The sequence below is a fragment of the Natator depressus genome, chromosome 8 (assembly GCF_965152275.1).
Source record: "Natator depressus isolate rNatDep1 chromosome 8, rNatDep2.hap1, whole genome shotgun sequence".
Taxonomy (NCBI): domain Eukaryota; kingdom Metazoa; phylum Chordata; order Testudines; family Cheloniidae; genus Natator; species Natator depressus.
The window spans coordinates 65605939-65622334 of record NC_134241.1 but is presented as its reverse complement, the minus strand read 5'-3'; the positions used below and the strand labels follow the sequence as shown (position 1 = coordinate 65622334).

Here is a 16396-nt window from a genome sequence, read left to right as displayed (position 1 = left end):
TAACTGAATTATTTTCATGATGCCAGAATATAGAGGGGTGTGTTATTCATACACATATACACGCTATCATTTTTATAAATAATGATAATAAAAGGAAATTTTTAAAGACAACATTTATTTAGATGAATTGTGGAAAAAAGTGTGCCAATCAGATAGCTGCATGACTGATCATTATTTACACATGAAAAAGATTTCCCAACCATAAGCTTTAAAAAGAAAATACAGATAACCTGGGTTTTGATAGGCTGACACACATAATAGGTCAATTTATCCTCAGATACTGGGGCAAAATTCTCATTGACCCATTTGATATGCTCTCTAGGCTAAGCTAATTGCCATGTAGCAGGTCAATATATACATCCAGTGAGCAATTTTCATTCTGGCACACCAAACATCAGATAAAGGAACTCCCTATTATCTTCAGTGGAAACTGGATAGTGTCCTAAATAAAAATTTAATTGCAATGACTTTTTTCAGAATTCAAAGCATGTGTTTGAAAATAAATAGGTAGTGAATGCAGTTAATTTACATATTTTTAAAGTGTGTTTTTAATTTTTTTTAAATGTGAATTTTGTTGTGTTTTTTTTAAATGTGTCAGACTGTGAAAATAGACAGGGTGCATAGCGCTCTATTCCCCCAACCTAGCACTGGGAACAGACCCAGATATTTGATTGTGAAACTATACCACAGAAAACAAAATGACTTTATTATGACAGAAACTGAAAACCAACCAGAATTTATATTCCAAAACTAAAAGCTTCTTCCTTCCCCTCTCTGCCCTAAATTTAAAAACAAAAAGAAGAGAGCAGCAATGCTTGGAAGATCAGAAATTCATTATAGGCTGCAGCCCACATATTTTGTGAGCATAGCCAATGCAGTGATGCCTGCTTGAGTCTGCAGAGAACCTGAAACAATAACTCTGAGATATGAATTGCCCCTTCACCTCAACAAGGGCCCTATGGACTCTGCTATTCTGTGGTTGCAGAATTTGGCATTTTTCTAAGACATGACAGATTTCAACACTTTTGCCACCAAATTTTCTATTTCGTTGCAGGTGCGGACTGGTGCCAGACATTGTTTTCTATCTCCCTGTCCTTTTGGAGCCTGCCTGCTGCTTCCTCTTGCTCTCCAGCTTTCTCCATAAGGGGTCATTAGATGAATTACAGTGCAGGCTCCCCCATGTTACTCCCCAGAACCAGACAACAGAGACTTAGGGATGCAAATGATGAGGCTGGCAGCCTGAGCTGCCAGGAGAGCTAGCATGCTATTTCCTGGTATAGACTTGCTCACCACACCCTTTGTTAGGTCCAACAGCAAGAGAAAAAAATGTTGTTTGCATGTTTCCCCAAGGCAGGCCATTTCACGTCTCACTGTCTGAAACTTTGAACCCAAGCAATAAAGATATTACACAAGACATAGCAACAAGGCATATATACAAAGAATTGATAACTACTAGTTGAGCACACCAGCAGATTTAATGATACAAAAGCCTTAAAATTGCCTTTTGTCTATTTGTATTTTAATATCAAGGCCTTCCATTTTTTGACTGAACATCCAGGTCTGACATGTTATACCATTCAAGCTGTGGTTTCTAACAAATTAACAGTTTGTCGCTGTTCTTCTGCTCCTGGTGCCTTTTGTACAAACAGCCAACTCTGTCACACTAAGGCAACATAAGCCCAAGCATTTGGAGGTGGAATGAAACACAAGAAAAAATTCAAACCTTGGGCTGGGGGAATAGGCAAGGATGCTGCAGTGTTTAATTTTTCCCAGTATTCTCAGGTACATCCGCAGCTACGATTTGTTGTTCATAAACAAACAATATTCATTGCCAAACAAGGGAAACCTGCAATAAGCCACTAAATATTTTGCACATGACAACTGACCTGGCACATTGCTAGATTACTAAGTGGTACAGTTATGACCCACTGATATTTTCAACATGATGGTACCTACAGAGTAGAAGAGGGTAGAAGTTATTTTATATTTGTACGTAGATTTTTCTTTTAAATTCCTGAAAATGTCACTATTAAAGTATTTTAACCATGATTTTTAAAAAAGTTAGGGAAACTTTTTCACATTCAGAATTTATCATTGTTCCAAAACAAAGAAGTGGTGGGTGAGGAGGTTGGTTTTGTTTTATAAAATAATTCTCAATCAAATTAGCTTGTTATTTTAACTGATTAATTAAATCTTATGAATGCTTAAAAGTCAGAAGTCACCAAGAGATTGCTGGGTGTTTCCAACTTCCTGCCTCTTCATCTTGAGGAAAAAATAAGGACAAAGGAACAGCATTTAAAGACTCTTAATTGGTGCAATTAGTGACTCATGATCATTCTGTAAACTATGACTAGTAAATAGAGTGCAGTGCTGCAAATGCATTACAAAAAAGCCAAAATCAAAACAGCACCACAATAAGAACAGTAACTATCTGCCCAGCTGTGACCAGAGGTTTTCACGCTGCATATTAAAACCAGGCAGGTCCCATAATGACCAGTTGTTTCACAGGTTTTCCCTAGTCTAAAGAGGGGGTATAGCTGTAGGAAAGCTTGCTTACTGAATATCCCTTCATATGGGATCATCTAACTTTGCATCCTATTCTAATGTTACCTCTGTATTAGACTGCAAGCTTCTTGGACCAAATTCAACCCCGCTTAAGTGAGTGCAACTCCACTGTCTTCAGTGAATGTGTACCCCTAACACCAAGGCTAACTTTGGCCCCTTGTCCTATTTATATCTGTAAAGAACAATGCACACTTATGGAACTCTGTAAATGACAATATTAAATACACTATATACAACACTATAAATAAATCAGTATTTCCACATTGTAATGGCTGAGGGATAGTTCCACTACAGATCCTTTCAAATCCAAACGAACCTGAGGCCAAGCCTACCAGTATTTTGAATTATTTCCCCTCCTTCCCAGGAGTATTGCTGTCATTTAAAATATATGCAGTGGCCTCTTCCTGCTCCCAAAATTGACATCCATCCATCCAAGAAGCTTGAAGAAACCATGATATATAAATGTGTGATGCTGATCACTACATGACAGCTTTGTCCCTGTTAGTACTTTACACCATTTATTGACCTGAAGCTCTCCCTTCTTACAGTACCAGGGAGCAAGAGATCTTCTTTTCACTAGTCCATTCCAAGCAACAAAACCCACAAAATGAGCCTAGCTGAACAGATGCCAACCCCATCAGTTTACTACCTATGGCTTGCAGAAAAGGCTATCGTAAAGCCTGGATTAATGCTCTCAACTCAGGGCAGGTCTACACTACTGCTTAAGTTGATCTAACTTATATTGCCAGGGGTGTGAAAATGATACCCTCCTGAGCAATGCAATTTAAAGCAACCTAAGTACTGTCCACACTGGCGCTATGTCGGTAAAGGTTCTGCCTCTCACGGAAGTGGAGTAATTATGCCAATGGGAGAGTGCTCTCCTGTTGGCATACAGCATCTTCACCAGACATGCTGCAGCTGCACCGATGTAGAGCTTCTAGTGTAGACCTGCCCTCAGTCTCAGGATTGGGAGTTAAAAGTTGCCAAGAATCTGAAGCAGCACAGCATAAGAGATATGAGTTGTCTTTGCATGAGCTCTCCATCTGCATTCTTTGCAACTCCGGCCATATTTGGCAGGGTGATCTGTCCATTGCGTAGGATGGCCTGTCACGTGGGCTTGTCTACATGGAAACACTCAAAAAGATTAATCCAAACTAAGGCGTGAACTAAAACTGGTTTAGTTAAACTGAATTAAACCCCTGTGTGGACCCAGTCATTTTGAATTAAAACAGTTTTAATTCAGTTTAGCTTAATTCACTTTGGAAGGGAATTAAATAAAACTGAATGCAGTTTAACTAATCCAGTTTTAATTCACACCTTTAGCTAATTTGGATTAATTTTTCCTGAGCATCCCCATGTAGACAAACCCAGAATCATCCTCACCTTACAAGTCTTGGATGGTTTAGAATCAACAGTTTTCCAATGGACTGGGCTCATTTGTGCTGACTCAAAACCATAATTCAGCAAAGAAGTTAACCACATGTATAAGAGCTTTGCTGACTTGGGGTCCATGTGGGCCAATTTCTGTTGCTATGAGCTGGAGCAAGAGGAAGAGTTATAATCACTTATGACATTCTTTCATAAAATCCTGACCTTACCATCAAGCATTACTTAAAAATAGAACCAAAAACCAATGAAACCCAAATGTACATAAAGATTAATTTTCACTTTTCTGAGGCTTAAGGATGATAAGCACACTTTTTAATGGAGACTCGGGGCCTGCTGCATATGGCAGGCTTTGATGGTCATCAAAATTATTTCATTTTAATTAATCTGCATATCCTATTAAAACTAAAATCAGATTATTACTGAGGAAACATTTGTGATTTTTGATCACTGAAGTCTACAAAATAAGACATTGGTTATGGTAAGGTTTGGGACCTTCTATGCCCTCTGTTGCAGGTTTGAAGAGAATTAATGGTTGCAATTTCATTACTCATAATCAATATTTAATTCCTAAAAAGAGTATCTATGAACAGAGAAGGGGAATGAGACAGCTGACATTCAGAGCAACAGAAGACTTATCTGGCTTGGAAGAAGGATGCAAGAATGGGAAAACTAAGGAAATAGATCACAGTCATGCAATTTGAATGGAACATAGGGGGGTGGGATAGCTCAGTGGTTTGAGCATTGGCCTGCTAAACCCAGGGTTTTCAGTTCAATCCTTGAGGGGGCCATTTAGGGATCTGGGGCAAAAATTGGGGATTGGTCCCGCTTTGAGCAGGGGGTTGGACTAGATGACCTCCTGAGGTTCCTTCCAACCCTGATATTCTATGATTCTATAGGGGGGAATTGAGAGAGAAATGTGTGAGTAACTTCATGGGTAAACTCTGTATTATATGGATTCAAAATGTAGTTACCGTCTGCTTTTGGAAAGCTGTCCAAATTTCTGTTCAAGCAGTTGCTGCAGCTACGGTCACTTCTGAAATGTTATTATCCAGGTTACATCATAATGAAGAGGCACTAATTTAGATTAATTTGGCCTAAAACGCTGCTTACTTCACCAAGAAAATTAAGAAATCAAGAAAATTAACTGAAATTTAATAACAAAACTATGTGACATTTATGTGGCTTTTAGTGGCGGGGTAGGAGGTTGCTTTTTTAATAGCTGAAATAAAAGGGGGAAATGCTTTCTACGCTAGAAACATCTATGACAAGTTTCAATCTGATTACACACACACACACACTTTAGCTTTGTGGCATTTTAAGACACTTAAAATAGACGATTATCAGATTATATACAGACTTAGCTATGCCGTAATAAATATGGAGGTATAATTATGCATTTAAACCTCCTCTCAGACAAAAGGGACAGAACTATAAAGAAAATGCAAACCTCAAAATGTTTGGTTTAGCTGAAAATATTTCTAAATAATTTTTTGTTTTTGTACTTTTTATGTTATATACATTTCAATGTTCTGTAATGTTTTCAGGTCTAGGAAACAAGTATTTAGGACTAAAACTGGACTTCTGGGTCACTTGCTGGTTTATTTTCAGGGCATAAAAGAAAAATCATTTCACTTGATAAAATGTGGATATTAGTGCAAACCAATTGCTGAGAGGTAAATATCATTGGGCCTGATTCTCATTTATACCAAGGCTCCTTTACATCAGTTTCAAAGTGTAAAGGGGCCTTCATGTGGGTATAAATGTAATTTACTCCCACCTTAAGGCCCCATTACACTGTCCCAGCTATGTAAAGGGGCCTTAGGCCAAGTCAAAAATAAAAAGTGAAGCTGATCCAGCTGTATCTCTTAGGAAAAATCCACACCCTTGAACAACATAGTTAAGCAGACCTAACTCCTGGTATAGATAGTGCTTAAGTCAACAGAAGAATTCTTCTGTTGACTTAGCTACTGCCTCTTGTGGAGATCAATTAACTTCTCCCATCACTGTAGAGAGTGGCTACACTGAAGTGCTACAGCAGGGTTAAGTGTAGATATACCCTTAGTGTAAATGAGTATCAGGCCCATTATGTCAAAATATGATTTTAAATAAAAGTACTTCAACCCAGACCATAAATTGTCACTGGAACTTTGAATATTCAATCTGATAACATCTCACTAGTCTTATCTAGATATATAACAAACATCCGAATAATCTGCTGTCATTCTGAAAACTAACACCTGAAAATTCTTGTCCATCTTCAGCTTTATCACAAAGACTGATATGCAATATGATGAGATGAACAAAAATAGAACTCGACATGTAAATGCACTATTTATGGGTTGCTAGTTTAACACCTTCCATGTATTCTGAATAGATCAGATCACTGGAGCTACACTAACTTAAACCAGCTGAGGATGTGGCCCAAGTTTCTCTCTCTCATTTAAAAAAGAAATAAGTATCTATTTTCCTTTTGCTTCTCTGCAAAAGGATTTTTTCCACTATTCAGAATGACTGTGCATTAATGGTATTATTATAATTAATGCTGTCTATGGAAAGCCATATGATACTGTGGCCATATTGCATTTCCTCTTTGTTTGACTTGAAATAGTGTGTCCATCTGGCTTTTGTGCAACTTTGTAATGTGATCTGTGCCTCTACTTGATTCTGGGAAGTAGCATATTCTACAAACTATAATCAGTGCCATTCTGGCAGCCTTTCGTATATATGCACATTTCCAATTTTTAAGAAGTCTGTGTTTGGTCTGTTGCAAATTGACAAGATGAAGGACAAGCAGACCATCAACTCATCATGTTTTTATTAGTGTGATCTATGGGATCATTTTGTGAGATAGAATAATTTATCTTTAAGGGCTGTGCACATAAATACTCATATACCTACAATTTTATTTCACTTGCCAGAATGTTTGATCAAATATTGGAACTGAATAAAGTTGAATGAGAAGACAGGGAAAGAGGAAATACCAGAGCATACCATATAGTTCATTATCCCAAAATCGACAGTGACCTTTATCTGATGCTTCTTTAGAAGAATCCAGATACTCTATCACTCCTTTTATGCAAGAGGCCAATTACATAATGCTTTAATATAAAAGGGAAATTTCTTCTTGAACCATTCAAGTAGTTAACTTACACCATGAACCATGAGATTTATCATCTTTTCACAGGCCCCAATCCAGCAAAGACTTATATGTGCACTTAATTTTATGCACTGAATTTAGTGCCATTTACTTCAGCAGAACTAAACACCCACATAAGTCTTTGCAGAATTGCAAAGATTGCAAGACTGTAAGGGCAAGGACTATTTCCCCACATACATTTGGATAAAATTGAGTACATTGTGCACACCACTGAAATAATATTTATGTAGGTATAAAATTAGCCAGCACAGCTGCAAATAACCATGCAGCCAGAGTTAGTTCACAGAGATAAAACAGCACTAAACTTGGGTCATGTTAGTATGTAATAGGACTTCTCTGCAGACAAGTAGTGTTAGTTAGGAATAACATTATGATTTTTGTGCAAGGAGGAAGTAATAAAATTCAATGACAATCTGGTCCTTTAAATTTTTTCAAAGTTGTTGCGTCAAAGGCATTTGAATTATTTTCCTTTTTCAATAAATGTATCATGTCTCTAATACAATTAATCTATCCTCCAAGCAAAATTTGGAAATAATGAAGATAGCTGTCTTTTCACTATCGCATTAACATTTCCTTACTCAGCATTTCTGTCATCCTTTACTGAAGGATATTGTGAGTGTGTGTTTCTGTATCCAGAGATACAGACCATTACCATTCAGACTTCTAATTTTACTAGCAAGATGCAGTTTCATGAAGAAATTTGCTACTAAAAGAGTGTAAAAAAAAAAATCAAACAATATTTTTATGGAAGACTTCAAAAACAGCACCAGGTTGGATGAAATTTGCAATGCTGCTTGTAGTATGACATATGCAGCATCAGATAGAAGGTTTGTCTACACCTTGGACATATCTACACTACAAAATTATGTTGACCTAAATTACATCAGCATACAGCCGTCACATTAATTATATCGCTTTTACACGTCCACACTATGCTCTCCTTGTGTCGGCAGTGCATGTCCTCATCAGGAGTGCTTGTACAGACTATACTGTCACTGCAGTGCATTGTGGGACAGCTTCTGAAAGCCGGTAGAAGTCGTTATAAGCAATGCAGAGTCTACACTGATACTGCATCAACCAAATTACAGTAAAAGCTGTTTTATCCGGCACTTCACCAAACGGAAAGCTCTATAAACCGACATTTTTGATCTTCATTGAAATTCCAGTTTATACTCCGGGTTGGTGCGGGGTCGGGGCGCAGGAGTGGGTGTGGAGTGTGGGCTCTGGGAGAGAGTTTCGGTGCAGGAGGGGGCTAGGGGCAGCAGGTTATGGTGCAGGAGGAGGTATAGGGTGCCGGATACGGGTGGCGCTCAGCTCAGGCAGCTCCTGTTACAATATAACTGCGCCCCGCCGCCGCCGCCGCCCCCCCACCCCACCCCACCCCACCCCACCCCACCTCACCCCCGGGTAAGCAGTTTAGCACTGTATGTTGCTAGCGCTTGTATATGTAGTGAAGTGTATTGTGGGAAGGGTTGACCAGGCCTTAGAGCTTGTCTACATCAGTGCAGCTGTGCCGCCGTAGCGCTTAGAAAAGATGCTATCTACACGAATGGGAGAGCTTCTCCCATCAGCATAGGTACTCCACCTCCCTGAGAGGCAGTAGCTATGTTGACAGGAGAAGCCCTCCTGCTGACATAGCACTGTCTACACTGAGGGTTATGTCGGTATAACCATGCCCCTCAGGTTGGACTGGTACACATCCCTGAGGGACATAGTTATACCAACCTACATTTGTAGGGTAGACCAAGACTTGAAGTGAAGCAAGGCACCAGAACAAGACAATTTTACTTTGTTTAGACTCAGAAAAGGGCAGATGAAACTGAGTAGCTACCCAAACACAGGAAAAGAGCTGGAGGTGAGGCTGCCTGTGGCTCTCTGAAGATAGCCTTAAGCCATTTCTGATTCAAGCTATTTGCAGACTAAGGATCTATACATACAGCACTGCAGCAGGAGAGCTGCACCAGTACAGCTACACAGCTCTAGCGCATCTGGTGAAGACGCTCTATGCTGATGGGACAGAGTTCTCCTGTAGGCATAAAAAAAAAAAAAACCACCTCTGTAAGCAGCATAAGCTATGTTGGTGAGAGAATGAGCGTAGGATGGACTTGCAAATGCAATTTAATTACTGCGGCAGCTGTATGCTGACGTAACTTAGGTTGAAATAATTTTGTAGTGTAGACATGCCCAAGGTGTAGGGAGAAGCTCTCTCGCTGTGCACATGAATGCTTATGTCAGTGTATCCTATGTCACTCAGAGGGGTGGAATGTTCACACCCCTGAGCAACATATATTTTGCTGATATAGGCTGTACTGTAGAAGTAGCCTAAGTTTAAAACAATGAACATACAGGAAATTGAGTGCATTCCATATATATTTCCCACCCTTGCATGTATGGCATGACTCATGGAAGGTACGGTTTTTCTGGTTCTGTTTTGTTTTTTAATTTTGTAGCAACTAAAGGAAGGGAAGACAATTTCTGCTCTCAGTCACATCACTGTAAATCCAGGTAACTCCACTGATTTCAATGGATTTATTTCCAATTTACACTGATGTAACTGAGCAGTACTTGGCAGAGAGATTCTCAATCTCTACATTTGGTTCAGCTTTTCCATATGTAAAAGTTACCAAGCAAAATTGGAGAGACTGACACAATTATTAGGAGGTTGCCATGATAAAACTTTTTTACTTATAACCTTAGAAATGGCATTTTGACTCCCAGGGTTTTCAGTGCAGTAGGTAGGTGTGATGGTGCCCCCCATAAGGCTTTATGAAAATATGCTTATGAATGTATATATGACATAACTGGAATACATTTTATGCTATATATGCCATGTAACATATCTATGTAAAGGTTATGATTACTGACTATATTCATCCTATTTGTATGCATGTGAAATTGTTGTATTCGGAGTTATGAATATTGGCTGTATACTTGTCTGATTTTAAATAACCTTAGTAAGGCATTTGGTCAGCTTCTTTAGAAAGGAATTTGCAAATTCAGTGCCCAATCAAGAAGCATTAACGAACAATGGATGTTGGAAGGCTCCAATCCACATAAGAAATCTTCCTGGAGACATTCAAGATACCATGTGGGCAATGGCTGCTGCCTGTAAAAACTGAGTCACGCATTCACTTTGGTGAACCTGCTCTGGATCTGCACCCTCACAGCTGAAAACAAAATCAATCCCTCTGATTTGGAGGCCATATGACATGTTTCCGTCTCAAAAGTGTACTTCCTGTGTTTTTTTCCTGTATGAATATTAATATATGCCTTGGGTAATGACAATATAGAATATGAATGAATACCAAGGACAGTCAAGAAGCTAAAAGCTCCTTTAAGTAATCTTTTATTTATTCAAGATCAGCTTGAAAGTGATGCGTTTTAAGAATACACACTATATGTAACATCATCATTAGGCCACTTTGTCTTGGTTTCCCATCCCCTTTGTAGGATAAGTGTGCATGCGCGCACACACACACCAGTTTATTTCCGTGAGTCCAAATCAATAATGCATGGCATTATTAAAAAACAAAATATTTATTTCACATAATAAAAATGAGAGAAATGCATGTTACACTATGGTTATGTTACATCAGGGGTGGGCAAACTTTTTGGCCCAAGGGCCACATCTGAGTGGGGAAATTGTATGCAGGGCCATGAATGTAGGGCTGGGGCAGGGGGTTGGGGTGCGGGAGGGGGTGTGGGAGGGGGTGTGGTGTGGTGTGTAGGAGGGGGCTCAGGGCAGGGGGTTGGGGTGCAGGAGGGGTGCGGCAGGGAGCTCAGGGCAGGGGGTTGGGGTGTAGGAGGGGTTCAGACTCTGGCCCGACACCACTTACCTTGAGCGGCTCTGGGGTGGCAGCGGCGTGCAGTGGGATTAAAGCAGGCTCCCTGCCTGCCCTGGCCCTGTGCCACTCCTGAAAGTGGCCAGCATGTCCAGCCGTGGCTCCTGGTGGTGGGGTGGGGCAGGCAGCTCTGTCGCACACTGCCCTCGCCTGCAGGTACCACCCCCAAAGTTCCCATTGGCCGCGGCTCCCTGTTCCCGGCCTAAGGGAGCTGCGGGGGGTGGTGCCTGCAGGTGAGGGCAGTTCACAGAGCCCTCTGCCCCGCCACTGCCACCAGGGGCTGCTTCCGGGAGTGGCGCAGGGCCAGGCCAGGCAGGGAGCCCTACTGAAAGCCCTGACGGGCCAGACCCGGCCCACGGGCCATAGTTTGCCCTCCCCGTGTTACAGAGAAGTCTGAGATATATGGTAACTCCCTACTTAACACCCTCTCGCTTAACATTGTTTCGATCTTACGTCCCTGCTCCATTACAGAACATGCTCGTTTAAAGTTGTGCAACGCTCCCCTATAACGTCGTTTGGCCGCCTGCTTTGTCCACGGATGGCAGCCCCCATACACGCCCCCCTCCCAGCGCCTACCACCCGCCAGCGGACACTGCGGATGAACGCCACTAACCAGCTGATTGCTGTGGGCAGGAGGCAGGGGAGGGAGGGGGAGGCTGTGCGCTGCGTCCTTGCTCCTCCCCCCCGCCTCCTGAACGCCGCAAGACAGCTGATTGCCGCAGGCAGGAGGAGCAGGGGGAAGGCGCAGCTCCTCAGGGTCCACTGGTGGGTGGGAGGTGCCGGGTGAGAGGCTCCTCTCTCTCCCTGATGTTTATCCCTGATCAGTGCATTGTGGGTAGCTATCCCACTATGCAACTGACTGCAGGGTGCTTTGGGAAAGGTTTGCAATGCCTCATGGGGCAGGTACAACATCACACGATGCAGGTTTCTTAATCCCATCGTTCCATGGGCATCCTATTAGATTGCCAGCCGCTTTTTCAACTGAAGTGGGTGGCGGGGAGGAGAGTGTGCGACAGGGAGTGGGTGAGGGGGACGAGATAAAGTATGTGTTGAGGGAGTGTGTAAGAATGGGGGTAGAGCATATGTGAGAGTGTATGTGTTGGAGGAGAGTGAGCATGTCAGCATACGGTCTCTAAATTCGGACAGCCGCTGGATGCCGGGGGCATAGGAGAGCTGATAGCAGGGCTGCCAGCCTGTTTAATACCCGTATTAAATTGCTTGTTTAAAATTGTTTAAAATATAGATAATGCTTTTGTCTGGCCAAAAAAAAATTCCCTGGAACCGAAACACCCCCTCTCCCCCATTTACATTAATTCTTATGGGGAAATTGGATTCGCTTAACATCATTTTGCTTAAAGTCACATTTTTCAGGAACATAGCTACAACATTGAGGAGTTACTGTACTGTGTATGTGACAGTGTATAGAGCTATTTATCTTGCCAAACTAATCTCAGGTTTGATAGCAAATTTGGAAAGTCAATACAAATTGAAGATAACTAAAACAAATGCAAACTTTTAAGATTAGCTATCCTAGTAAGGCCAATCTCACCAGCTTTGGCTAACAAAGAGATCGAATTAAAAGTCACACACATTGGACCACATGTTGCCTTCTCAGAACAAAATCACCTTACCATAGATGATTCTTATCCATAGAATTATGTATGATAAGCCATTTCACAATATACCCCTAGCCATGGCTAAAAGAGAGTAATAAATAGGAGTTTCCTTTTTACATCTATATGGGACCAGATTATCACCTGGTGTAACTCTGAATAGCTCTATGAAACTCAGTGCAGCTAGGGTGATTTTCACCAGCCAAGAATCTGGCCCTGGTATTTCTGTAATATAGTCAGATTTTTATATTCATAAATGAAATTATATCACTGACAGTAAAGGGCATGCAAGTGCAATGGGCCAACAAGAACACCACAACACAGTGAAGTATGAATGTTTTGGGGTTGTGTGTGTGTGGAGTCATGGAAGGTGTCCTAAAAACATATAAACTAAAAAAAGTATTTTAACTCTCCATTGCCCAGGCCCAGGCCAATCATTTCTACTTGCATCTCCTCTTCAGTAGCTAGTGCTAATGTTACACCTCTCTGACATCGAGACTGAAGGTGCTAAAACTTTTCTTACCTGCTGCCCAAGAGGAACTTACACTGCCATGACTCAGATCATGCAAGCAGAGAGATGCAGATTGTGCAGCCAGGGCCAAAATCAGCAATTCATTCTCTTTATTATGCTGGGCCTGGAATGTGCTATCAGGTATCATGCAAGAAAGGGTTGCGAGATACCACTGTAAGCAAGACCAAGCCCAACTGCCCACAGAATTACCAACTGCCAAGCTATTAATAAAATTTTGACTCAGGACATTTAATCTATTTACAGCCTTACAGAGAGCCTACATGATAGTTCCTACTATAAAAGCTGTATACTAAGGAATTAAACACACAGGCCTCAGTCCTGAACTAGATGCACACAAGCATACCATTATGACAGCACAGAGTCCCACTGAAATGCAGATCCATTTGCAGGATTGGGGTTATAAAGAGCTAACAACTCGAGCAGTCCTGGCACTTTATTTAAAAAATTGTCTAGCCTAAGAGATCTAAATTAGACATATTAAAAGGAAAAACAAAATTGTTTCCCACTGGAACCCTGACAAAAAGGTTTGCATATTTTAGGCCTGTCTCTCCTTTCACCTAGACTATTGTAATTCTACTGACTTCAAATGAGTTACTCCTGATTTGCACTAACACAGATGGGAGGAGGATCTAGCCCTTCTTATACAAGATATATCTAAATGTAGCAAAATTCCTTCTGAAATGTAGCTCCATTTTGGTTATATGGCCTGCTTCTTCTAATGGGTTCGGCCTTGTACCCCACTGCAGGGCAGAAGGGATTTGAAATGGGCAAGAGAGCAAACAAATCAGCTGGCTTTAAGAGCAAAGGGGAGGGATTGCCTGTGTACCTTGGTGCAGGGCATCAGAGTTCAAACTGCTGACCAGAGTGGTCAGGATAGGCATTGTAGGATACCTCCTGGAGGCCACTTACAGGATCGAAACCAAGCGTGGTGTCTACACTGACACTTTGTCCAACTAACTTTGTCGCAAAAAGCGCTATGCCTCTCGTCAAGATCATAGAATATCAGGGTTGGAAGGGACCTCAGGAGGTCATCTAGTCCAACCCCCTGCTCAAAGCAGGACCAATCCCCAATTAAATCATCCCAGCCAGGGCTTTGTCAAGCCTGACCTTAAAAACTTCTAAGGAAGGAGATTCCACCACCTCCCTAGGTAACGCATTCCAGTGTTTCACCACCCTCCTAGTGAAAAAGTTTTTCCTAATATCCAACCTAAACCTCCCCCACTGCAACTTGAGACCATTACTCCTTGTCCTGTCCTCTTCTACCACTGAGAATAGTCTAGAACCATCCTCTTTGGAACCACCTCTCAGGTAGTTGAAAGCAGCTATCAAATCCCCTCTCATTCTTCTCTTCTGCAGACTAAACAATCCCAGTTCCCTCAGCCTCTCCTCATAAGTCATGTGTTCCAGACCCCTAATCATTTTTGTTGCCCTTCGCTGGACTCTCTCCAATTTATCCACATCCTTCTTGTAGTGTGGGGCCCAAAACTGGACACAGTACTCCAGATGAGGCCTCACCAATGTCGAATAGAGGGGAACGATCACGTCCCTCGATCTGCTTGCTATGCCCCTACTTATACATCCCAAAATGCCATTGGCCTTCTTGGCAACAAGGGCACACTGCTGACTCATATCCAGCTTCTCGTCCACTGTAACCCCTGGGTCCTTTTCCGCAGAACTGCTGCCTAGCCATTCGGTCCCTAGTCTGTAGCTGTGCATTGGGTTCTTCCGTCCTAAGTGCAGGACCCTGCATTTATCCTTATTGAACCTCATCAGGTTTCTTTTGGCCCAATCCTCCAATTAGTCCAGGTCCCTCTGTATCCTATCTCTGCCCTCCAACGTATCTACCACTCCTCCCAGTTTAGTATCATCCGCAAATTTGCTAAGAGTGCAATCCACACCATCCTCCAGATCATTTATGAAGATATTGAACAAAACCGGCCCCAGGACCGACCCCTGGGGCACTCCACTTGACACCGGCTGCCAACTAGACATGGAGCCATTGATCACTACCCGTTGAGCCCGACAATCTAGCCAACTTTCTACCCACCTTATAGTACATTCATCCAGCCCATACTTCTTTAACTTGCTGACAAGAATACTGTGGGAGACAGTGTCAAAAGATGGTTTTATTTTGTTGGCAAAGCAGAAGGGTTTTGCCCGCGGGAGGAGCCTTGCAGCGTGTACACCTTCATCCACTGTTTTGTTGACAAAAAGCTGCCTTTTGCCAACAAAACTCTGTAGTGTAGACAGTCTCCTGGGCACGCTGGGCCCCGTTCTGCACACCAGCCAGAGGCGAGTGGTCACTGGGGACATCGCACTCACTACTGCAAAGGCCAGAGCCTGCTGCTCACGGCCTCAAAGCCCAAAGTTTTTTCACAGGATTCACCTCCTCTCACACACATCCCGGCCCCAGCCCCACCCAGCCCCTACCTCTTCTGCATCTCTGCCCAGGGGGATGCCCAGGGCTTTAAGGCCCACATGGAGCTCGGCGATGTCCACTCTCCCGTCTTCATTGAGGTCCAGCTTTTTGAAGAGGTTCTCGTACCTGGAGCTATTATTGTTGGCTTCTTGGCAGGCAGCCTCGGGGAGCAGCGCGCCCCGCAGGAACCGAAACATGGTGGCGGCGGGAAGCGGGCCGGGGACTCAGCCAGGCAGGCGGAAGGAGAGACCAGAGCCGAGCGGGGAGGCAGAGCCTGGGCAAGCCCGGCAGGAGCAGCCAGTGAGCGCAGCGGGAAAGGGAAGGGCGGCTCCCCCTGGCCTGGGCGCCTCCCCCTGGCCCGGGCACCCTGGGCCTGCCTGGCCACGGGCTGGGCGGGGTGTCGCTCCCCTCCCTGAGCAACGGAGCCGGCTGCTGGGCTGGGCCGGGCGAGCGGGGGAAGCCGCCGCGGTGACGGGTGGGGGATGGGAGAGCTGCCGCGGGCGGGGCTGCTCGCGGAGGGGAAGGACCGGCCCGTGCTGTGTCCGCCCCTCTCGCCTCAGGCGGCTCCTGGCCCCCGGTGGTGGCGGTGGTGGAGCGCGCAGCGGCGGCCGGTACGAGTGACACAGGGAAAAGCCGGAGAAGAAGGATCGCTAGGGGAAAGCTGCGCTGGGCGAGGCTCTCCTGTCCCTGGGGGCAGGCGCCAGGGCCGGAAACCAGGGAGTTCTTAACATCACCTGTAGGCAATACAGGGAAACCCAGTTTAACTAGAGTTCACTGACACCCAGCGACAGCCCCCAGTACAGTACCAGTGTGTGCGGCGGGTCAGTGCTTAGCAAGGTGGGACCCTGCAAATACAGTGGTTACTTCAAACTCTATTCG

General features: G+C 43.4%; 1 protein-coding gene across 1 annotated transcript in view; it reads right to left on the bottom strand.

Moving 5' to 3' along the window:
• Positions 1–15930, bottom strand: part of SLC25A24 (solute carrier family 25 member 24) — a 36286-nt gene extending 20356 nt beyond the window's left edge. Inside the window, exon 1 of the mRNA XM_074962211.1 lies at positions 15529–15930. Within this exon, the coding sequence (XP_074818312.1) occupies positions 15529–15714 (186 nt within the window). The 5' untranslated portion in view covers positions 15715–15930. The remainder of the gene's footprint in view (positions 1–15528) is intronic.
• Between the last annotated feature and the right edge of the window lie 466 nt (positions 15931–16396).